Consider the following 24,420-nt stretch of genomic DNA (forward strand, 5'->3'; position numbering starts at 1 on the left):
CAGAAGTGGCTAGTTTTGTAAGGGAAGGATACTTAGAAATGATTGGAGTAAGGGGGGCAAAGTATTTCGCATTTGTAGAGAAGGTGTTGAAGTAAGCTGCGATGAGGCAGTCTACCTTGCCACATTTCTTGCGATTAAAAACAAAAGGTCCATCAGTAATCATACAGGATATGTGTTTGCAGGTGGTATCAAAACGTTTCAGGACATCGCCTAAACCATCAGAAGCCCAATCAGCTGAGGTTAAAAATTTCAATATGAGCTTTTTTTGCCGATTACAGTAATAATCACCTAGAGGCCATGGATACATAGAATTGAAGCGGTCTCTCGTATGCCGTTCGCCGTTAGGTTCCACCCAGGTCAGATACAGAGTTAGATTTCGCAAGGTGTCAGCAACCCAGAAGAAAAATATGTGATGGGTATTTTTCATTTCCAATACTTTTGCGTCGAGCTCCACCTCGTTTTTTCCATTGAAAGTCTTGAGGGTGAAAACCATTGACATAAACCCAGAGACGAGATTGCCGCAGATATTCGATAATGGGAGAAGACCGTCGGGCGAAGCAAAATAGGCGTCCCTCAAGTACCGCACTTTAAAAGGTATTGATTTCAAAAGCAAATATGTTAAGCAAGCAGCAGTCGTTGCTTCATCGTTTGGAAGAGCATAATTATCCGGAGGAGATGCAATGTCAACCTCAAGCATCTCAACGAATACTAATACGACCCACTTTTATGAACCGCGGCGAAATAAACCAATTGAAACTCAAATGTCTAAAGCTCTGATTGGTTAAATTTTCGAGGGGTTAGCTGATGGTTTGGTAGGGTAGACTTCGATTACCAGTTCCTCATTCGATTGTGAAGTCCTTTCGTTATTGCATACACAAATTCACACTTTGAGATTTCAAATTGCTACCCTGCATGAAGCTCAGGTTATTGGAAGCTTGACTGAAGTCACTCTCCACGACAGCCCGCAAACGGTGTTGCTTCTGACTCCCTAATCGATGAATGCACTATTGTGCTAATAATTGCAACCGCCAAAAGGCAAAGAATTTCAAATGTAATCTTAGGAATACATATCAAAGTTACACTGCGCAACATCCGACTTTTAATTCTAGTATATAACGAACCAGGCAAAAACAAGACTTCTTGAGGGTGCTCACAACAAGGCAGTCTGAAATTTTGTTTCTATGTCTATGTGATCGCTAGGTTAATTTTCTTTATGTTGTTGCTCATGAACGGCTCCGTCTGCCTTTTGCCAATATGTGCACCGCATCAACTTTTCCTCTGGCTGCCATTTTTAGCAGTAGGTACTGGTTACTTTCTCCATAAATTGCACTTTGCGACTGAAAAAGTTGTAGAAATAGTGGAATTACTATCGAATCCTCTTTCGGGTTAGTTTAAATGAACCCCCGGCACACCAGTTTTGATTTTGTCGCGTTTTGGGGCGTTTGAAAAGTGATGGAGTTGTCGGATGAGGATTTGCGGAAGGAGCTTGCAAAATACATGGATCCTGTGCCACCTGCTACAGGTTTTCTTCAGCACTTTGTTTTACATTTCTAGGTTCCACTCGCGAAGTTCTCAGAGCTAAACTAGCTAAATTTCAAGCGTCTAAACCTAAAGGTATGCCTAGCTACGATTTAACTAACAGTCTGTTTAGAGGCCTCTGGTAAAAGGTATTGATCTGATTTTAAACCTAAATGTAGCTTAAGCGCTGTTGCAGGTACAGACGACTCACCGGAAGGGCGGACATCCAGGTAGGCCTTTGCGCTTTCGGTTTTATTTATTTGCCTATTTGTTTAAAAGCTCCCTGTTTACTATTTTTTGCCAATTACCCTTTTGTATCAGTGTAGTCACCTGTATTGATTCTTATGCGAACACCTTTTGGGTTAGTCATAAAACTTTGTTGTGTATTTTCTGACATTTCTTGGAATACCACTTAGGACCAGCTATTGACTTTTCAAGTTTGTGAACGGTGTACTTCCTTTAACGCAGTCTTCGGGAAAGATGCTTGACTTTCATGCTGACACTGGGGTGTGCATGAGTTGCAATCACTGGTAGATTTGCCTTCGGTGAATTGCTTCCTTCATTTAGTGGTTGAGTCTATCAAGCTTGTCACGTTTGTACTCTTTGTAATTGCTTAGTCCTAGGCTATTCGATATGCTCCTGGCATTATCTTCGCCTCGAATTATGAGTGTGTCTAGTGGATCTGAACCTCAGATCATCCGAGCGTATATTGCTCAGCCGGCGTTAATTTAATTCGTTTTCCATTATATCTAGACGTCAAACCATTGCGACGACCACCACAACGGTAATAACACCATCAACTACAGAAAATCTTGCATCAACTACGCCAGTTCGTCAGCGCTCACCAGAGAAACACCAAGTTGCTGATATCGCCTCCTCCCCTTCTGAACGCGTTTTTCACGAGGCCAGTAAATCACGTAACGACTCGGTGCTGTACGAGGATAGCGAGTACCGCATTCGCTACTTCCCCTCTGCCGAGTTACCAGACTATCCCGGCGGTCTGCCTGTTTTCCGTCGGCGCTCTCTCCATCCTTCCGGCAACCAGGAAGCACCCTCGGACCCCTACGAAGAGTTTTACATCCGTTCGCCACGTCTTCAGGCAAAAATGGATGCTGAGCGCATCATCTCGCGTGTTATGAGTGGGACCGTCGGTGAGATAAGATCCAGGCCCACCAAGGGTAGGGCTTTCTATCGCGAGCAGTGGTGCCGACCGGTGAAGCGAAAGTCTTGGATTCGTCTGCCCCCCGTTCAAGCGTTCTGCGACTTTCTGTCCTACTCTCTTCTTAGTCTCTTCAGTCTTCTGTTGGCACCTTTCACTTTAGTGCGAGTGCTATCTTGTAAGTTAGTTGAGGTCAGTGTCTACATACTCTGTACAGGTGGTTTACAAGTACTTTTTTGTCACTGCAGATCGCGTTTGCTCGATCCTGGGTTTCAAGACGCTCTTCTTCTTGCTCATCGCCTGCATTCTGACCATCCTAGGGATATTCTTTTTCCTCTCGGATCCATTCTATCGCAATCCTGTGCCGGAGTTCGTCGATCGTATATCGGGACCGTTGGCATCGTTTTTGCAAGGAGGGGAGCATTAGTTGCACTTCGTGTTCATTAAATGTTGTCATTTGTTTAATGAGTGTGGTGTCTTACTTCCCCCCATCACCTTTTGTATGTAATTTGGTAAAAAAGTTTATGCGCTTACGCGAGTGTGGGTTTCTGTTGACATTGCTAAAGAGCTTTAACATAGGCACCCGTATTTTGTCTAAGGGTTCGGTCGCACGATGTCTACGGTGGTTTGACATTGCCTGAATCAGTCTCATAGATTGGCTTGGTGTGTCTCGGTTTGCTTTAGTTATGATTTGATTGCTTCCTGTGGCGGGAGTTACTACCGAGGTTTCTCGTCATAATATAGAGGTCTTCGGCTGTCGAGGTGTACCCAGATTTGTTGCTGTGTGGGTTGTTGGCGATATGGTGGTTTCGCGTAGACGTTGATCCGTGGCCGAGATTTGTTCGCAGGGTGGTGTGGGGAGTAAGTTGTCTGATTAAAGCGAGTGCTCATTAGGCGTAGCAGTACACAAGGTCGCGTCGAGGCTTCCAAGTGGGCTGACGGGCAATCGGCGTAGCCCAGAGGCTAGGCCCTCAGCAGAAGTACAGAGGCTGGGCCTTAAGTGTCTCCTAAACCAAAATGAAGGGTAAACAGACAGCACACCTCCCATTTTGAGCCTCGCCCCTGCCACTCCCTTTGGTCAACCTCCCGCGTTGGTCATCACAGCATGGTTGATACTGTAGGAAATGCGCTCACAGACCATCCACACCAGCTGTCGAAATGGAGTGCAACTGAGAAAATATTTGATCACAATGTCACTGATTTCTCTTGGCAACTCCACTGGATTTGGGGTTTCGTCCTCTTTGGGAACTGTGTTGAAGACAAAGGAGTGCGGATATTAATATGTGTATCCGCTACTAGTCGTAGGAACACAAGCCCAAAAGTGAAATCATTTAATAAGGGACGAGTCTTAAAGTAGAGTCACAGGGAATAAATTTTCTTGTATATTCCTCTTTGTCCTCACTCCAGTGCTGCCCAGCCTCATTTATCTTGGTTCTGTTCATGAAGTAGAGAGGTGGAGGAGGTATCATGTGTTCACTTATTTGGCTTCTTCATGCAAGTACCATAGACAGCTCTGCAATGAACTTTTCCAGTTGGTTCACAAACACGACTAGTGTCGCTTCAGTTATTAATGGCATTTTAGAAAAGCACGGAACCGGGGTGGCTGCCTAGGGTGTACGTCACCTTCAACCCTTATGCTAAGGGTGAATACAGGTCCTCTCATACGCAGTATGTGCCCTTCTTCAGTGATAGAAATCATAGTAATTGTCCTATAGGATCGGGTTTGCTTTCCTCTGCAATCAATGCAGTGCGTCAGGACTTCCAGGCGGATTGAGGGGCTACTGACATGATCCGAAGTCCAGGCTACCTAGCGCAGGCACAATCGCGGAGCCCATGGGTGGATTGTTACCAAAATTGAGCGTTAAATAAATAATTTACGCACTATTCTTGTACTGTTAAGAAAAACTGAATTCCGAGGTCAAGGTGTGGCTATATGGCTACGACTGAATGATCATTGTAAGTTATACTTAGCCATTAAGTTCTTATTAATATCCCTGTCCTGATTAACACGGCATATTTTGTAGCGACCCGAGTCTTCCAGAGAGGCTGAATGGCTACTGTTCTGCCAAGCAAAGGCATCATTTCTGGAGACTTAGGTGCCCAGCAATCGAACACAGAGTTATAAACTAGCAGGGCCTTGCACTATCATTTCTAAAATGCATTTTCACAAACTCAATGCGCACTATGGAGAAGCTCCTTTCCTGTTCTACGGTATAGTGCAGTATTTCAAAATTCTACGTTAGGAAAAGTCAACTGTTTTACTTGTAAGCAATTTCCCGGGGGGGGGGGGGGGTAGTCATATTTAAGAGCAATCTAAACAACCTGAACTTATTGTCATAGGAGGCTGGGAATTTTGCGTGATTTCCAAAACAGCCCCCTTCAAGTACCCGTTGTAGCGTGCAAGAACTCGCAAAATGCTTTGGCTTATATGCATACAAAATAAGGTGCAGTTGTGCATCGTTCAACTGATGCATCACTCTTTGTTGTCCTCTTCATCATTTTTCTCCTATTATGCATCCAAATACCAGATAGATGTGATTTTAGGCTTGCCTGCTTTACAAAATAGTTTAATCTTGATTCCACAGCTGCACCAGCTATATTCTCCAAACTACTTTTTGTCGAACATGTGGAGAATGTTAGACGTGTGATACCGGAACGTGTCGTCCGGATCTGAGTAATTTAGGCAATTTGAGAAATTATGCCGATGAATTGCCAGATTTTGGTGCATTACATTCAGGGTGTCTTTCTACTGTGGATAATAATAAGGAATTCATGTGGAAAATTCTATTCCAGAATGCAAAAATTGACAGACTTTCTATTCTTATCTGTCGTTAATGCGCAGTATATAGAGCCCATTCACTTAGTATTTTAATTCCCTCCACCTTTCCTTCGCTGTTGATGTGTGTAAGCCAAATGCTAAACATTACAGGAGGCCACTCACGACATAGTAATACGGTTTTAAGGTTTCACAATCGACGCGAAATTCTTTGTTACTATCTAAAATTGAAAGATTCCCAAATACAGCGAATCAACATCTGGCGGTTGATCAGCAGAATCACTCGGGTTGCCTAAAGCCTTTGGTTCTGGACCACACGCTTAGCTACCGCATACTTTACATTCACCAAATGCTCCAAAACATATATATTTAGAGAAGGCGGCTGATGCAGCATTGGAACCGGGTTAAACCCGTTTTGTAAAGCAGCCAAAGCCATTGAAGGGGGGTTTTTTAACGACCACACGAACTATTTAGTCTCCTGTTACGACAAGTTCAGACTGGGTAAGCAGCATTTAGACTTGACTGTCAGCGGTTCTTGTACCTGTCGTGAAATCGCTCAAACACTTTGTGTCGAAGCCTTCGCCTTAGGTACATCTCATCACATCTTCAGTACACATTTTCATGTTCGTTCTTATCTAATGTAGAAGTACCAATACGAGGCGGGTCAGCACTACCACCCAATAAAAGAACATTTGGCGTGATGATGGCTGTAATAATTTTGCATAATGGCTCTGAATATATAAGTCTCTATTGAAATATCCACCATGCGAGTTGTGTTGAGTCACATTGTATCATCTAGTTTTACGAATTTTCCAAGAAGAAATTAAAAAAAAACCAATGTTTTATGCCAGAACCTCCCTAAAAAATGCCATAAAACCCATAACTCCAGAGGTAGCTTTGTTTTAGCGCCTGATTTTCTCCCTTAAAAAGCTATAGGTTGTATAAATTTTGATCGACCTTTGGTAAAAAAGCACAGCCGCTTTGGCCGAATGTCAGCGGTACCGCCCTGAATGGAGTACCACGTGACCGAAACAGAAAGCCAGTGCAATTGAACATGCAGGGTAGCAAATAACATTTGGTAAAAAGATGCGAATGCCATTATAGAATTTAGTCCCACCAAGCACTGGAAATGGGAAATGGATTTGAAACACGTGAATTACCCCTACAGTCTTTACTATACCTACAGTCTACTTTACTATTTGCACGGAACATTTGGAAGGCCTGAAATATGATAATGTAATGAGTGTATTAATTAGGAAGGGCCTTAATTGAGGAGTTGAGGAATCCTTTATGATTCGGACTCCAAACTTGTGACATGGTGATCTATTCATTCCAGGACTTCAGAATCCTTGCACCACAGTAACTTGAGGATGAGCAGACCTTGTGAAAACTTCATAGGTAACTAGATCCACTAAGATCCATGCACAAACTGTGTATAGGTCGCTGGAAGGGAGGCAAATGTGCTACATGCGGAACTTAAGAGTGTTGACAGTAAAAAACCCATAGACTTAGAATAAGCAAGCATTTAAGAATTTTCCACTTAGCCTATATTTGAATAAAGCATTAGAAAACCCAGAAGCCTTTTTGCGAGAAAGTAGGTTTTGTTTAGTACCATTTACTGTTGCTTGATAGTAGACTATGTGGTGATGCCTTGCACCGATCTTTGGTGTAGGAAAACCATCTCAGAGGCTTTTTAGGGCTTCAAGCAGGTGAAAAGTGCCTAAACTGTAAGGAGGAAGTGGCAATGTTCCCCAAACGATTCTCTGCACTGTGTATGCTGCGCGATGGGCAATGCGATCTCACGAAACAGCATGAAGAAACAAGCACACAACCGTCCCCGAAACACTTGAACAAGTCAAATACGCTACAGTTAGACGTTCAATCACCATGCTATGCTTGAAAATGGCAGTAGAAGTAGGTATCTATGGGTTTTACGGCTTCATTTACACGAAACTTCGTCGCTTATCACGCGTTGTTCACTACCACCTTTGTCGGTCGTCTTGAACAATGGCGCCCAGATTGGACTAATTCTAGAAAGGCGCACAAAGTACTGGTGGAATGGAACAAAATTCCAACAGACCACTGGATGTAGTACCGCCACAATGGAACGCCTTTTCAACTTAGAATAAAAGTCCCGACCTGACTTAAACGTCCATCATAAGACAGGTCTGTTTAAGCATTTCACCTTAAATGTATTTGGAGATCTAGTTGAACTTATGAGTTGGTACTTTAGAGTGATGGATCATCCACCAAATGTACTCTCCTGTCAGCACAAGATGACATTTGTCTTTTTTCAAAAGAAACTATACAACAATTGGTAGTGTGCTAACTTCAAACCAGCACTAAAAGGTGAGCAAAATACGTTGTTTCATCGCTGTCCAAAACATTTATTGCATATGAGAAAATAGGCGCACGTACGTCAGTGGAAATCCATAAAATACCCATTAGTATCACAGATGACAAGGCAAAGAAAGAAGAGGGAGAATTAAAATGAATCAATGTTTGGTATTGTTCTTTCGATTGTGAGAGCGAAAGAGGGAGCCATGGCGTCTGAAGGCTGATTTCAAACCACCAAAAATCTTATTCGAACTCTTTGTTCCAGCCTCCCCCGCCACCTCCTCCACCATCGTCGGATGTACCGGTGTTGCTGAGAGCGATGAAACACACTGAGTCGAGTAGGGTGAGTAGATTTGACTGGTGGTGGCGTTCTTTCGACGCGAATCAATCAACGTTGGAATGGATTTCTTAACCTGTTGGGAAAATAAACCAAAATGGATCATGTGGGTAAATGGAAAGCCGTCCACCCGGTTGATGAAGTGAATGACATTCTGCTGATCAAGACTGAAATTAAAAGCGAATTACCAATTCGCAATACCTTAATTAATCTTTTAACTCCTCCGTTGGGCGGCATGGACACCTGGCCGTGCCAGCAGTCCCATAACCTTTCTATACGTCGATATCACTCATTCCGCGCTAGAGTTATGCCTTCTAGTGTATTTCAGGAAGTCTAGGGGCGCTATATTAGCAGCAGCCAGAAGAAAACCCGATCTCGAAGGCCAAGCACCCCCATTTCCACCACCAAATGCTAACCATTGACGCACTAGAAGAAGAGCACATGCGGCGAATGGAAGAATCTGTGACTACCCCTAAGAGAAGAGCTTAAAATGACGTCTACCTTCGACAACCACTCCAGTCCCGTGTTCCGCCGGAATGCTATTAACAAATAAAGTAACACTAGCAATGACTGTGAAGCATCCGAAGAAGTTCGTTACGGAACTATCCACGCTACCTGTATGAAGAAGTTAATTAATTGAACACTCAATACCTCCTCCACCTCTACTAACCGAACAGAACCTGGAGAAGGATGGCTGGTCAGCATAGAAGTGAGAACAAAGTGGCAGGGAGAAATGGACGTGATGCCTTATCCCTATAAATCTACTTTAAGCTTTTGGTCTTTTGTTCTTACGACTAGCGATAGGCATGCGTGGAGGCCTGTGAATTCTCCTTTCCCTAATACAGTTTTCAAATAGGACGAAACGCAGATGCGTCAGTGTTGCCAAGAGGGATAAATGATATAACAGCCAAATAGTTCCTCAATTGTATGCCATTTCAACGGCTGGTGTGGTTGGTTTGCAGGTGTTTTTCCTAGAGCACTAACTACGAAGTGGGAGGTTGACCAAAAGGAGGGCCAGGGACGACGCCCAAATGAGAGGGGGCTATGTAATACCTTGATCGTTTATTTAACTCTCGGTTTTTATAACACGGCTCTTAAGGATCCGCAATTGTACTTCTGCTGGGCGACATGACCTTCTGACGGCACTAGTAACCCTCTGGCCCTTCTGTACGTCGACAATACATATTCTGCCTCAGCATTATGACTTCTTTCGTTTTTAAGAATGGCTCATGCTCTAGTCTATTTTCCGAAAACACTAAGACATTATCCAACCAACTATTTTCATTTTATCAGCTCAAAAGAATAGGATTTTGGCAACAGAAGGAACCTGAAATGATGTTGATTGATTGTGAACTCCTCAGGGAATTATGAAGCTTGCTAGATCATAATTTGGAAGATAGGGGGCTATGTCACTTATTTTATTTTTAATTTAGTGAATTTGAATAACCACTTCACAACGCAGCAAATATTGCTTTTCATTTAAAAAACGGATCAAGGGAACAACAAGAGTAGACACGTTACCGAGACTCGTTACATTATGCCATGGCTTCCCACCTTATGAAAACGAGAATACAGGCTTTTTGAACCGCAGCCTAATCTCCCGTGTAGTTTCCGAAGTGCAAAAAAATTTTCCAGCTTTATTTTAATCTATTCCAAAACTCTCAAATTAATGGCGACTCCCCAAATCCTCCAGTAATGCATGCTCTCTCTCATTCCCTCGCAATCAGCTCATGTCAAGCAGAGGCGTACCTTAAGTATAATGATCATAACCTAATAGACCAAGGTCAGTCACTTACCACAAGTACTCTTAAGTGGGACCAAATACGTAAAGACTCCCGCAGGCAGTCCCCAATACCCAGTAGACGGGCTCTTACACCCACAATGTACCTCAGCGGTTACTCATATACGGTGGTCAACAAAGGCGTCTGTTCTGAAGTCTTTGTCCATTTATCATACGGCTGGAAGCTCGATAGGACCCAGGCCACGAGAACATGGAAACCCAAGTCCATAAAAGTGGGGACTCAGTTTGTAACACAAAGCACTTTGTAAAAAAGGTTAATTTAAAATAATAGTGTAAAATTTTCTACTTGAAACTTCTCTTCATGATTAGGCGCAGAATACCAATTGGATGACAAAACTAACGACTCTCACTAACAAAAAAAATTGTCAAGGCTCACGTATCATGCCATTGTTTATGATTTCGATTTTCAAAAATATTTCACCAAACCTCCTCTGGAATGAGTTGCCGGAAAGTGGCATTTTAGAGGTTCAGCCCAGCTTAGTTATGAATTGTGGTTTTTAAATCATATTCCAAACTCGGAATAACGCTTTCATGCAATTTTAGTGGCCAATTTTCAAACTTCTAGTTTCAATTTTAGCGATTTCTGAAATTCTTCCCAAACTTGTCTACTCATTACCAAGACTACATCTTAGTGGCATAAGGTTCTACAAAGACAATTTATCCAATTAATTCAAAGATGTGAAATAATCCGAGAAACAAACAATTTTATATATATTCCGATTTGTCTAGAAATCCCTTTAAATGCAAGAGATGTTGGTCATTTCACGAAGACACAGCAGGTATCAATAGCGTTCCAGAACAAGATTTCGGCTATGCGATTTCTTACCCCATATTTCGATCGAATGGTGTTCTCACCCTCGTACAGATGTAATGAAGGCGAAACACATGTGGTGGAGGCCATGAACGTGTCCATTAGCTCCACGACCTCCGACTTCGACGCGGAAGCCGTGTGAGGCGGTGGAAAGAAACAACCCCCTGAGGGCAACCAAGTTCTACCTGAACGGTAAAATGGTGGAGTGTGAGGGGAGGAGGAGTCAGTTCGAACTGTCGACGTCATCTGCAAACCAGGCACTCCTAAAGAGTGTGGATAGGATGGATAGTTTTATTGGTTCTACTAGTTTAAATATTAGTAGGCTGGAAAAGAAGGCGTCAATGATAAATTTCGGGGAAGGAAAGATCTTTCAGTTCTACCACATGCTTATGGTCGAACTATTTCCTGACTCGTATGCTTCTTTGTATTATCTCCAAATGTAACACAGCTACTATAACACGTTAGAACCAGCGGTTTTCCTACAATAGAAGGGATATAAAGAGTCTCGGAATGAAAGTATGTTTAAAATGTCGATAGCTTACACTCATTACTCAAAGCTAGCTAATAGAGCAAATTCAGTTCCCCAGAGAATCATACCGAGAGCTGGCGTTGGACACTTGCAAGGTTGGCACTCCAATTGAATAGGTTCCTCATACACCGGTTCATAGGCATTCTCCGGTGGTATTGCCCCTCTTAAACTTCCGCCAGCCAAAGTTACCGGGATGGGAGTAAAGGTGGAAACAGATTCGATAATCTTCCCGGGCCAGGTGGGGGGAGTGTCTGAGCAGGAACGGAAAAGGCCGCGCTGTGGCCGGAAATCGATGACGCCACGGTCAGGCGAGGAGGAGGTGTAGGAGGTGATGAGGGAAGAGAGTGTGAGACTGGCAATCGATCCGGAGGAGGAAGCGAAGGCAGAGGGCGAGGCGGCAGAGGGAGATGAGGCAGGTGTAATGGGAGGTGAGGGTGGAAGAGTGGTGGGGGGTGAGTTGGAGAAGGTCAGAGTCGGTGCTTGCGGTCGGTGGGGTCGTTTGAGGCGGACGACTGAATCGATTGGCTGATGCTGGATCGAGATAGAGTTCATCTTATAAAAACCACTTAGAGGTAAGATTTACAAGAACTAAGGTGGAAGCAACTTATTAGTACCCATTTCTGATATATTCGAGCAGCGCTTCATTATGAAACAAATGATTCACATAAAAGCCGATTAACAGTTTCAAAGCAAAAGTGAGTAATGCTAGAGAACTTTATTTTACCTTTAATATTCAATCAACTGCATTTTTGTAGTTACTTAAGACGTGGACCACCACTTACAGAGTTGCACCCAAACTACATTTGAGTACAACCTCTAGCTAGGTGCTGGTTCGAGGTGACCGTTTGGATTTCTTGTCAGTTTTTGATAAAATAAATACATTCCTTGATAACCATTGAGCCTATAGCATAGTGTTAAGCTCAAAAGAATCTCGGAGCAGCAAATACTCTTATTACTTGACTGTAATACACGTTTGCTTGAATACACTATTTGGGCGAGAGGTGGTCAATGGACACGAACCTAGTGACGGAACGAACAAACGAGGAAGAAGGGTACTCTGAATAAACAAAACCTTGATCGCTGCACCTCATACACATTATTACCAACAAAGAATGCTTCTACTCAGTCAGTCCACTCATTCCAAGGGAATGAAGGCCGAGGTGGAAGGGATAAATGTCAAACCCATTCCACTGGAGAGAGCGTTCATGGACCTCTCACTTTCAAGAACAATATGTTTTACAAAAGGTGTCTTAAAACCGCAAAATTTAATCTCTGGTTCTATCTTCAATGTCAATGCACACTTTGATTCTACGCGTCTATCCTCAAAACCTATTCTTGGCCGCCGTAGGGACCGAGATAAACGCCGGACACCGAGTTGGAAGAATGCTGTGCTACCTTAGGAAGAACAGACACAACAGAGAATTATTCCATTGCTTCCTAAAGGTGAACGGAGACGATGAGGAGTACGCAAAGAACCTCCAACTTTTAGCGAGATAAGAATCCCGCAGCTCACCTCCACCCAGGATCGTTGGATGGATAACCGCCCCGTTCAGACATGGAGTTTGGCCGCCCGTTATGGTTGAGAAGCCTCACGGTACGGATGCTGTCTCAGCGAATAAGTGTCAGGAGTTGCTTACGGTACTGCACTACAACAACTGCAATAGGCGACCAGACCCAAAACCCTCATATCACGGCCCTCCGTGTTATGCTCTAAAATTAGGTGAGCCTTTCTTTCCCCCATTGCGCTTGCACCCAAACGGCTCCCAGTCAATCTTACAAGCCCAAGGCAAATTGGAAGGATGTTTATGCATTTTCCTCTTGAACGCTGGTGAGGCCAGGCAGATATGGCAGAGACGGTCAAAGTTCTCTCTAGAGGATGAGATTTTATTGCACTAAGGTTTTAGGACTCCTAAGCGCTTAATGGTCTCAGGCTCATTAGTGCAAACAGTTCTCCAAGAGTTATATAAGCAAATGCGCCATGTGGGTGAAAAGATAATGCAAGGCGCCTCAAATAAAGGGTACTGTTGGCCTACTTCCACGCCGGAAGAATTTGATTTCTACCAAGCCTGCAATAATTGCTGCAGATGCAAAGTGGTTCACCTCACAGCAATCGCACCACTCCCTGCAATATTTCCCTACACAGTTCCTAGGGGAACGAGAAGTTATTGACATCATGGGTTGTCTTCCACCCACCAAGAGAGAAAACCGATATATTCTAATTATGGCAGACTACTTTACAAAATTAGCCGAGTCAGAACCCATGAAGACAAAAGACAGTGAAACGGGCACTCCGATTTTCTTCAATCGCTGCATTTGTCAACAAGAAGTACCTAAAACAGTTCATAGCGATCGAGGTGCTAATTTCGAAAGCTGACTTCTTACTGAACTACGCAAGACCTTCAAAATATCCAAGACATGCACGACACCTTAACATCCGTAAAGTGGTGGACAGGTGGAAGGAGCGTATCACACACTGAATACTTTCACTAGGGACCCACAACCAGAAGACTGGGATTTAAACTTTGGCTAATCCCTCCCTGTACATAGGTCTACGGACCATACATAAACCGACATTTTACTCACATATCGTGAAATGAGAGTACCGATCGGTATTTACTTACCAAACACGAAAGTAGCAACCCACAATGTTTCAAAGTGCGTACTGCGATAAAATGAAGGGATAAGACAAACTTTCAACATCGCACAGAAACATTTACAACTGTCGCATCAAGCAGAAGAAATATTACGGTAAACTCAGTCCGATTAACGCCTACTGGGAAGGGTACCTAATGCAGCCATACAGGCCGATCCCCCCCTCTAGGGCACACCGCAAGGTTCATCATCCGTATGCAAAGATACATTGCAAATGATGAAAGCCATCTTGTCAGTAAACAACCTCGCCTGTAATACACAAATCCGTACTAAACAAATCACCGTTCATCACAGCAAAAAGCGCTCGTATAAAGGTACACTACCTATCGAATCCGATGAAGTTTACATACTAACAAACGAAAGAAGACCATCGAAAGTGGCATATAATACAGACACCATCCATAAATGCGGCACCAAAGATGGTGCTCAAAAAGACGAGAGGCTATGTAATGCATGTGTTTGAATACACCCTTTGGGTGCGAGGCGGTCAGTGAACTCAAATTTCGTGACAGTGGGCGTCATCTGTCCCCGATTAAGACGGCCACTTTGAACGACCATAATCTTGATCACCGTAGCCCATTAATAATATTGCTGATAAGCAGTCCACTCTTTCCATGGGAGTGGAGGATAAAATAAATGAAATAAACTTCGAGCCCATTACGTGACATTTGGAACACGCTACTAGCTATCTAGAAGACATTTTGTGATTAAATGTCTTCCTAAATAAATATGCTAATTTCTTTGATCCAGACAGTGGACAAATTACTTAATCAAAAGTGAAATTATGGTAGTTTCGTAAACATGTGTTCACCTAATATCTAAAATGCAACTATTACACCAAATAAACAGAAAATTTTTAGATGAATCTATGCGGGAAAAGATTTTTACAGATGATTAACTGCATTTAAAGAGAAATATCTGTAGAACAACTAAATCATAAACCGGGTATTTTTGTTGTAAAAATTCTGAAGCTGTATGACAATTACTTTCGAGTTCCAAGAAATCTTTCATGGGAAAAAATATTGATAATGAAAAGTTCCAGAGATATCTCTAGCTCTAAACAGCTTACTCGTGGTGAGAAAATTATAAATAGCACTTTCATTTCACGGCAGCATCGGTAGCAAATTGTTATTTTGCTTAACTGTGTGCCTAATGCTGTGTGTACTTCATTCGCCGCAGGTCGCGCTTCTGCTCCGCGGCAAGGCCCTGGGGCCTTGGTAGTAGCCTCCCATCAGGTTCTTCCATCCTACTTTGGTTTATTATGACTTTAGGGAAGACTCTGGAAGCTGCATAGTTAAGGAAAGAATAGTAGTCCAAATTTTGGTGCTTCAAGGGCTATCGGTCTAAGATTATCACGCAATGTCAGCGGGAACTCTGCTTTCGTGTCACCAACCAGTTGTCTAGTGCTTAACGGTAACACATAAGCTTGATTTAGGAATGTGAACATTTGGAATCAGAATCGTTTCACCTAGGATCTGAAAAAGATTTGGATTTTCGCATCGATATCACGACCTAATAGGAAACAATTTACGAAACTTTTTGGAACAAATTTTCCAATGCCTTGTGTACTTTCATAGAAAAGTGCAATAAGTATACCCATATCTCGTAGGGAGACAATTGCGAACTAAAGCAGGTCTCTCAAATCACCAGCTCACTGTGGACATGTGTGCCAGGTGAAAAGCACATTCATACCTGGGAAGTGATGGTAATAATGTCGCCCTTTTTATCACAGGAAACAAGGCTCGAGAAGCACCTTCAAGAATGGTAAATTCTACTGCTAAATTCAATGTACCGCCTTGGTTTAATTTTTTTCTCGCTTTGGAAAAAGGTCAAATTTATTCAATTTAGGAATCTGAAAACACGTGTGAGAAATTTTTTCTTTTAACGCAAGAGTCTTTCCACAACAGCGCACTGAAAAAGTGTGAATTTGCATTTGGAGAAATTGAACTGGTTAGCAACACTTTCTGTATTTCAGAATCCAGGAAAGAGCACATGAAATATGTTCTCAGTGAGGGAACCCGTGTGAGGGCTGAAGGATGTAAATCTCCCGGTTAAATTGTGCAAGCCAGTATTTAAGTGAATTGATGAGGTCGACGGGTTGTCAAAGACAATGGATCCCACATCAAAGGCACTGCCGAAGACGACGCTGATACATTGAAAATATTACTAAATCGCTTTTTGATAAGTCTACTGTTGAGAGTAGTTACATTTCGTAATTAACAGGATCGGTAAAGAATTGCTCAGAATTAAGTAGAAATAGAAGGAAAAAGGCACTGAAAACCAATTTTTTGGAAGGAATACGAATAGCCACATTTAAAAGTGGTTTAGTATTTCGGAATCGGTTAAAGAATGTGATTCATCGGAGCGGGGTATACTTCGTTGACATCAAAATATGCCAAGTTCGCACCTTCAGAGAAATGAATCAAGTTGATACGATTTACTACGCGTCATAGCTGAGGAAGCCTTAAAATCATTGAAAGTGGGATTATTTTAGTGGAGCCAATGAAACTTACATTGGCGGCTTCGTTAAAGAGATCATTGAACTCGGCGTAGTGCTCTGAAAGTTTTTCATTCTCTGCAGAACTCCCAAGAAGCGGTGGTTGAGGCGCAGGTAGAAACGGTACCTGAACGGGCGTGGTGGGAGCTATCTCCACCACGGGGAATTGGAAACTGGCGTCTACGTAGTCCTCGTCACCGATCCCAGCCAAAGCCGCAGCACAGCAGCTCTCCTGTTTGTGCGTGACCTTAAGATCACGGAGATTCAATAGGGGAAGGTGAAATTAGCTATGTGTTTCAAATAGAAAAGTTGCTTTTACCAACCCTTGTTTTAATTTAGTTGAGGGATAGATACCTATTTTGATCTCATGCACCTTGCATTCAAAACCTAACTCGCGTATATGCAGAAAACTCATTCCAACCAACTTTCAGGTGGGAAATACCGAGTTGTATATAACTGCTTTCCGGTTAAGAAGTAACAAAGCGCAATTTGTACCAAAAAAGGTAAAAAATCACTGTAATAATGTCCGTACGATGAAGCGCTTACACCTGAGATAAAGGAATAGTTTTATAGTTACCTTACTAACGTCGAAGCATGACTCAAATAATGTAGTTGAAAATATACACCGCAACGTCAACCAGAGCATAAATTCCTCATATTTTAGTAGAACAGCAGTCCAAGTGGTCACCTAAATACAGTGGCCTGGCCAAGTTATAAATTGATTACAAATGACAACAATTAGGTATCTTGGATGATTCAGATACTGACTTCAATCTCAAAAATAGCAGTGATATCATGATTTACGAAGTTGAGTAAAATATCACATTTCAGGAAGCAGGTGATGCATTTATAAATAAGATGTTAGTAAACCTTGCCAAACAGAGTTCGAGTAATCGCAAAGTTTGGCTTAAAAGGAGACCTTTTGATTATTACGCAAAAGAAGTGTCCTATTTTCCGATAAAAACGCACCTCAGTCTCAAAACGGGGATTCCAAAGTTTTATTCCTTTTCGGTGATAACAATCAATCCTAGAATAACGAATTTCAAGCAGCATCAGAGGAGAGAACCTCTATTTTAAGAGAGATTCGGCTAGAACAACACTTCCGCTGCCTGTCTGGGAGGGAATTCGGCCGCCACGGCATAAATGTTTCACTTCTTCTTGTAACTTTATGTGACCCAAAACTGAGAGGAATATGACCTCCCTCAGACTAGAAACACTCCATATCCACTTTATTGTTACGAACACAATCAATTCGTTTGTGTTGGGATTGGGGTGCAAGCGTTTGCCGCGATCAGATAGAGAACGCCTATCACACATGTGAGGCTGGACAGACCACTTTGCCAGTGGCATAAAATTCAACAGGGAAAAGTCTACTTCTTCTTTCGTCCCAAGCCTTCGCATTTAAAAGTGGAATCTAGCGACTACGCATATTGAGTGTGACAATCTAGGGCTTTCAAATCTGGGATATAAAAGATAGGGGAACGGAAAGTAGGAAAACCTCAACTTACTTGCCAAAATGAGTCTTAAGCTATTGTATTAACCGCATTTTGACAATTTAGAAATGCCATAGCATTATTTATACGTCGAATTTCAAAAAAGTTACCTAGTTTTAAAGATGGTGTCTACACAATCCGCTTAGGGACTTTCCGTCAAAAAAGTATTCTGGCTAATCTAAACAAATTATTCTAGTCTTCATGTGTGGCAGTTAATACATCATAAAATCCACTTCCTGGTAAAGTATCAAATTTAAACCTATGAAATTAGTTGCACCCTGCCTCTCAATTCGTTTAATGCTCTATCATCTACATTTCCTTACTGTCTAAGTAAAATGAGTCCAGTGAAGATTTTCTCCCGCATTCACCATGTATCCATAACCCACTTTGGCACACAAAATCTTTGAAAGAATAAGTGTACTCCTATTCACTTCCGCATTTGACAACGTTAGCAAATAAAATTAAACGAAATTTCCCCAAAATTCACAGTAGTATTGAAGATAATGAAATAAACTGAAACTTTCACTCCTTAATTAATCAATTGGGGCACGACACCGTGAGCGAAAATGAAGAGCAGTAAGCACTGGAATTGCCTATCTGGGAGCTTACCGCCAAAACAGGTGAATAGCGACGTAGCAGATCGTTCGGTGGACCCTCTAGCACTGAATGTTGACAAGTCGGGTGATGCTGTTGATGGTGCGGAGGGGCGTCCTGTTGGCAGTGGAGCTGACGACTCCGACATATCTCGCAGTCGTCACCCCGTGAGCACCGACCTTCCACGGTGGCTACACTATTAGTGGTCTGTGCGTAATCGGGTGAGTAGCTCAGGAACCACGAACTCATGTCGCCGTTCAGGACCTGACGGTAGAGTTCTGAAAAAACCAAAGCGAATGAAGTCTTTAATTGTAGACAGTCTTTTTTGGCGATGGGATTGGATTTCGTACACAGCGTCGAAATGAGATCAAGACGACACGGAGGAAGGAATGAGAATATTGGCTCAGTGGAGCTATCTTACAAGCTTGGGGCAAACAAGCAGAAGAGGAAAAACGTGGAGCACCGAAGAAAACGTTTTAAGAGGCAGGGGAAGGCCACACAAGAAGTGATATTTAACTACCTTTCAGGCTACACAGATTTCAGTTACCGTCTCAATATCATAGCATTTAGTTCAGTTCATCTCCGCATTTATGACAGAGTTGAACCTAGCCTCGTGCTTCACACAATGCCTTCAAGGAGAACTCGGACGATGTGAGGCAGCTACACCCATACCTGTTTAACTCAATATTTAGTGTCAATTTGGGACTTCCACTCGCCTATCTGCCTCAAAAGTAAAAAAAATCACTGAAGATCGTTTCCCTTAAGAGACTTGGAACTAATTAGTAATTACTTAAAGCTTCATTCTACGTCGCCTGACATGGATATTGTTTTGGCTATATTTTTTTTGAAAGGAATGTACAACGAATTTTATTGCAATCTCTTTGAAAAGTAGGCCACAGATGGGCTTGAAGGAACGCACCTACGTCTTCATAGTTAAGTTACAACAGAAAGTAAGAAAGGGGCTGATTCAGCAGCTTTATAACAGACATTTAGACAACCTAAACACATACACCCCGATAACAGAGAAAAGAGCATTAAGGTGATGTAAGGATAATAATAGAAGGTGGCGTATGCATGAGGAAACTCATCTATCGAATGCGCAGCATTAAGACTCAAGGCCTGAAACATCTGACACATTTGAAGCATACGTAAACCACGCCAAATAGCAGAAAAAGTTTTTCAAGTTTTCGGTATAATTTGCAATGATGACCTGATCGAATTTGTAGGGACTCGTTCAATGCATGCGGGTGTTCATGTGTAAGCATTAGTAAAGCATAGATATGCGTCAGTCTGCCGGTACAGGACCCTTTAGTGTGCTCTCTACCAATTTCATCCAAATGTGAACCCTCGAATCACACAATGTTGGTTAGATCTTGTGATTGTGGGTTGAAGTTGTCTGCTGTTTAGCACAATTCAAAAGGTGAAGCTAGCTCCTCGTCCTCCTCCTCCTAACACTTGTTGCAGAGTATTTGGAGAAAATGCAGTATGCAGTAGCAGGACGCATCATCCAGAACCAAATGTTTTAGGGAAATTGAGTGATTCCGGCAATGAATCACCAGGTCAAGATGGATCCCAATCAGGAAGTCTCCCTTGTCTTGATTGTGATGAAGGGCTACCTGGGTTGCTGAATTGACGGAAGAAAATGGGCTTCAAAGCCTCACCTTGTTCGTCCTCCTTTTCACGTACATTATAAAAAAGTCCGGTGCAGCTTGTACTGTTTACTGACTGACCGACCAACTGGTTGACGTATCTGTGGCAAGCAATGAATTTTGCATTGTAATGTTTATTAGGCGAGTGAGTATATCACCAAACACTACTCACTCCAAACTTCACCGCTTTTTGTGTATTTCTGTAGGTGTAGTCGTGGACTGAAGACACGATTGTTCCCAATGTATTGTTCAGTCATAATTGTAGCAGAGATCTACCTACTCGGTGCAACTCGAACGTGCGGAAGAGAAGCTTTTTTTGAAAACCAACTACGGTACCAAATATTAGTGAATCGGTTAATGGGAAGAAACTCCATCTAGACAATACAATACAATGGAAGACCTGGTGCCTTACAATGCAAAACTTATTCGTGGGAGGAGTCCTGCTTTGAAATGATGTAGGATGAAGATAATTCCCCATCTCACCTTCTGTGCTTTCCATATGATATTCCTTCAAGCAATGGTTACCACCTCCACTTGACATTTGACAACCAACTGCGAAATGTACAGTTTGGAAGTGCAATCAATGTGGTTCGATTTTATGCTTCTGGGGACAAAACAGACATTTCGTGATATGAAGCTTCAGCGCAGGGGGGGGGGGAAATGGTACAGAAAACAATAGAGAGCACTGTACCAACATACCGACGCATGTCCGTACTTGAACAATCGCATTCACTGGACAAGTTTCTACATGTGCCAACAGTTCATACGGAAAACTTCGCGAACCTCTTTTGCTATTTGATATCATGTTTGTTTGGAATGTTTTTTGAAAAGACAAATTTCGGAAAAAAGGGAAATGAAAACAAACTAACTTTGATTTCGCACACACAGACACAAGTGAAGATGCATCTATGATTCTCTGATTTACCACAACAAGCTACAATTTGAGCTCTCCTCCTTTGGCATTTTAAAAAAAGCCATAAGAATTTTTACTTCAAAAGACTGAGTTCCTCTAGTCAACACCATCTTAACTGAAAGTTCAGGAAGACGAATCGGTGCAAAGCCAGGCTTTAAAACGCATAATTTCAGGTCACCAAAAGTTTTTACCGAATTCGCGATCACCCTCCGACTGTACATGCAAAAAAGCCAGCGATGGCTTCAAAACTCTTGCAGAATTGTGAAGGTACTGCGACTCCTCCGCCTCTGTCCCCTCCACCTGTCCCATCTCCTCTTGCAAACATTGGGGAAGACATGGACCGGGAATCCTGGGGTGCCAAATGCGACAGGTCTGCTGTGCGGCCAGACCGTTGATGAGTTGGCGTGGGCGCGTAGAATCCGCAGCCGAAACAGCAACCAACATGAGAACTAGCTGACGGTCGTCGGGGGTGGAGCGACCTTCTCGGTTGGTGAGACTTCCACTGGCCACCGTCAGTAGGGATTCCAGCTGGGAAGTGAGTTCACCACAGAATTTGGGCCATTGTGCGGTAGGGAAGTGGAGCAGAGCGAAACGAATGATGGCTACCGTGGGTGGTATCTGTGTAAAGATTTCTAGCGCCTGTGGGGGAAAGCAGAGAAACACTTAAAACTTACATTCCTTAAGTGTACTACTTGAAGTTTTATTTCAGTACCTAAACTATTTGAGCGATTTTCCTTTGGGTCAGCTAGTGATTATCTGGGGAATTAAACTATGCGTATTTTATGATCTTCATGGCAGTAATTTAATCAACCCATGCTATCTTGCAAAAAGTTTGGGTCTACCTATAAGATGGGAAAAGTACCTTAACATTATAAAAATTTCCTGATTGTCAGAATAAATGAGTAAACAAAAGAATAAATGTGTTTCTATTAAGATTTGTCACTTTTAAGCAGATGTATTTTGCCGTCCCTCACCGTTCCACCTCCACGCTGATTGTATGGAGCTATAACCATGCCAAGTGAGCTGCTAGTCTCCTCGTTCTTGCTTTGCTCGAGAATAAAGTTAAAATTGTTTTTAGGGACTGCCAGGAAAAATTGGAAAACTAACTCCGTAATCATAGCAGAAAACTGCAAATGAGTTCCATAAAAAATCTCGTAAATTGCATCGATAAGTACAGCCCATGGACAGTTTAATGTTTAAGCCAGTCTTGAGGGGGGGGGGGTAATCATTTGAAGGAGTCAATTTACGTATAGTTTTCCTGCTGATTGGCCCTAAGTTGGCTGTAGATGTCCACACAACATGGATTTTAACTAACTGAGATGGGATTGGGTTTGTCCCCGAATTTAAATCAACTCCCAAGCTTATACTTTGTGGATAAACAGCTTTTTATTAATCAATCAGTCTAGCTAATATAATCAAACTATGGTACTGAAATCGTCAGTAAGTTAGGAAACCTTAGCAATTAAGAAGTTTGGACGAGTTTCACAATCTACTCCAGTGACCAGAACCGCGAAGTAATGAGAATTTCTATCTAACTCTGAAAAGGAGGACACTTTTAACATCATCCTACGACATGGAAAAGGTGTTTGCAGGGAAGCGGTCACTTTTCAAGTTCATGCGAAAAGCAGCTCTTCATCACCTTTAGAGAAAAAGCAACATAGGACTACAGAACGACGAGAAACTGAAACAATTCCCCTGAAGGATGAGAGGTGGGGTATCCAGTAGACCTGTTAGTCCCTTTATCCAAAGTTCTCGTCAAACAATTGTGCGAGCGTGTATGTGTGCAGGGTTGCTTTTTTTCAAAGCCTCATTCTACCACACGCACACACTCATGGTAATTGGTTCAGTGCAGGGAGTCGGTGGAACCGAAGGTTTAGAGGGGAGAGGTGTCTAAATGCGAAGGCGACGCGCCGTACTGCGCACCAGGATTGTCTCATTGAAAATGCACAGTCACCTTCACGAGGCGGATGTAGGGGGAAGGCTTCAAGCCCCACACAACATCTGCCCCATTATGTGATCCACTCAATGCCAACTACTTCAGGATGTGGAAATGCTAAGATCCCCGATCTAATTGCGAAGGGGAATTCAAAAAAAATTAATTTATTTTGAATTTTTCCTAATGAAGGAAACATTTTTACCAGATATTTGAAGATAAGAATTGTAGCGCTGATGATAGGGCTAATGGGCCGCATTGCAATCCCTAGATACGCACAATATGATAACTTTGAAAGAGGATACATCTCAATCTACGCACAGGTTAGCGGCAAGGCTTGGCAGACTTATTTCCCCAATAGCGTTGAATCAATTTTAATCTTCCCTCGGGGTTCTCATTAAAAGCGTATAATTTCATCCTACTTCGAAATAACTTTTTCGAGTGACCAATACCTAATGTGTTCTTCTATCATATTTGTGCCATGGTAATTTGTGAATAGGTGCTGCTGCTCAGCTCCTCTATGCACTAAGAGTAAACCTACAATATTGATATGCCTCATTACGTCTTTAGGAATGACTTGGAGGGCTATAGAGCCACCCAATAAAAATAGTTGCCCTTAAGTAATGCCAAATTAGGTAACAAGAATCTGACTTCTTACTAATGGAACAGCTGTCATATGTAGTTGAACCTACCCAAGCATCAAGTCCTATCAAAAAACTGCATACTTTTTAAAACGCTACGTCGATCGAGGTATTCAGAGATGACCCCTTTAAGTCAAATACAGATATCTGGTTCTAGCGGCAGGATTAAGTTTCTTCATTCCTAAAAATCTAATTACATTAGAAACCTAGTGTTTGTGATAGGTTATAGAAATTTTCGCAATATTTAAGGCCCAATCGGTGCATCAGTGTCGTTGCCAAAGCACAATTTATTGCTGCCGTTCTTTGCTCAGTCGCCCCAATTTTCGTATGCTCCTCGAAGAGCAAAGTCCTTTGTAAATAAAACTTGCGTTTGTTTGCAACTGGTGATGGAAACTGACTGACTAGGTGTTGAGATGTCGTGTCAATATTTGATAATGCCACTCACACCTTTTCGGGCGGGTGTTTTTTACAAATGAACCAGTGCACTTTAAATTTTCCGGGTTGATTGCAGCCCTCCTGAGTGGCCCTAGAAGGAAAGCCAACAAGCAAGCATTGGATATTTGTCATGAAGGGCACACTGTTTACTTAACCTGCGAAACGAGGGTATGCACTGTTTTTCCAGCTGATAATTCAAGACCAGTAAAAACCCAAAACCCTAAAAACTGCTTGCATTATTTTGGTGACTGAGTAGTAAAGCCGGGTTCAATACATACTCAAGTTGATGTTACCTCACTAAAGTGGTAAATGACTAAAGCCTTCCAGTTAAAATAGCTACTGAAC

The 24,420-nt window shown here is 42.4% G+C and overlaps 2 protein-coding genes across 2 annotated transcripts; one reads left to right on the forward strand and one right to left on the reverse strand. All coding sequences in view use genetic code 11, as the record gives it.

Annotated features, from left to right (window-relative positions):
- Positions 1–1,452: 1,452 nt before the first annotated feature.
- EGR_06022 (hypothetical protein) lies at positions 1,453–3,104 on the forward strand (the record flags this gene model as incomplete). Its single annotated transcript, XM_024495271.1, has 5 exons — positions 1,453–1,522; positions 1,555–1,614; positions 1,715–1,748; positions 2,272–2,855; positions 2,926–3,104. 5 exons carry the CDS (start codon positions 1,453–1,455, stop codon positions 3,102–3,104), a joined length of 927 nt encoding a protein of 308 aa, XP_024350355.1.
- Positions 3,105–7,948: 4,844 nt separating this feature from the next.
- Positions 7,949–22,079, reverse strand: EGR_06023 (hypothetical protein; the record flags this gene model as incomplete). Its single annotated transcript, XM_024495272.1, has 7 exons — positions 7,949–8,203; positions 10,755–11,002; positions 11,337–11,799; positions 16,434–16,664; positions 18,520–18,782; positions 21,258–21,705; positions 22,041–22,079. 7 exons carry the CDS (start codon positions 22,077–22,079, stop codon positions 7,949–7,951), a joined length of 1,947 nt encoding a protein of 648 aa, XP_024350356.1.
- Between the last annotated feature and the right edge of the window lie 2,341 nt (positions 22,080–24,420).

Source organism: Echinococcus granulosus, assembly GCF_000524195.1.
Source record: "Echinococcus granulosus chromosome Unknown EG_S00049, whole genome shotgun sequence".
NCBI lineage: Eukaryota > Metazoa > Platyhelminthes > Cestoda > Cyclophyllidea > Taeniidae > Echinococcus > Echinococcus granulosus.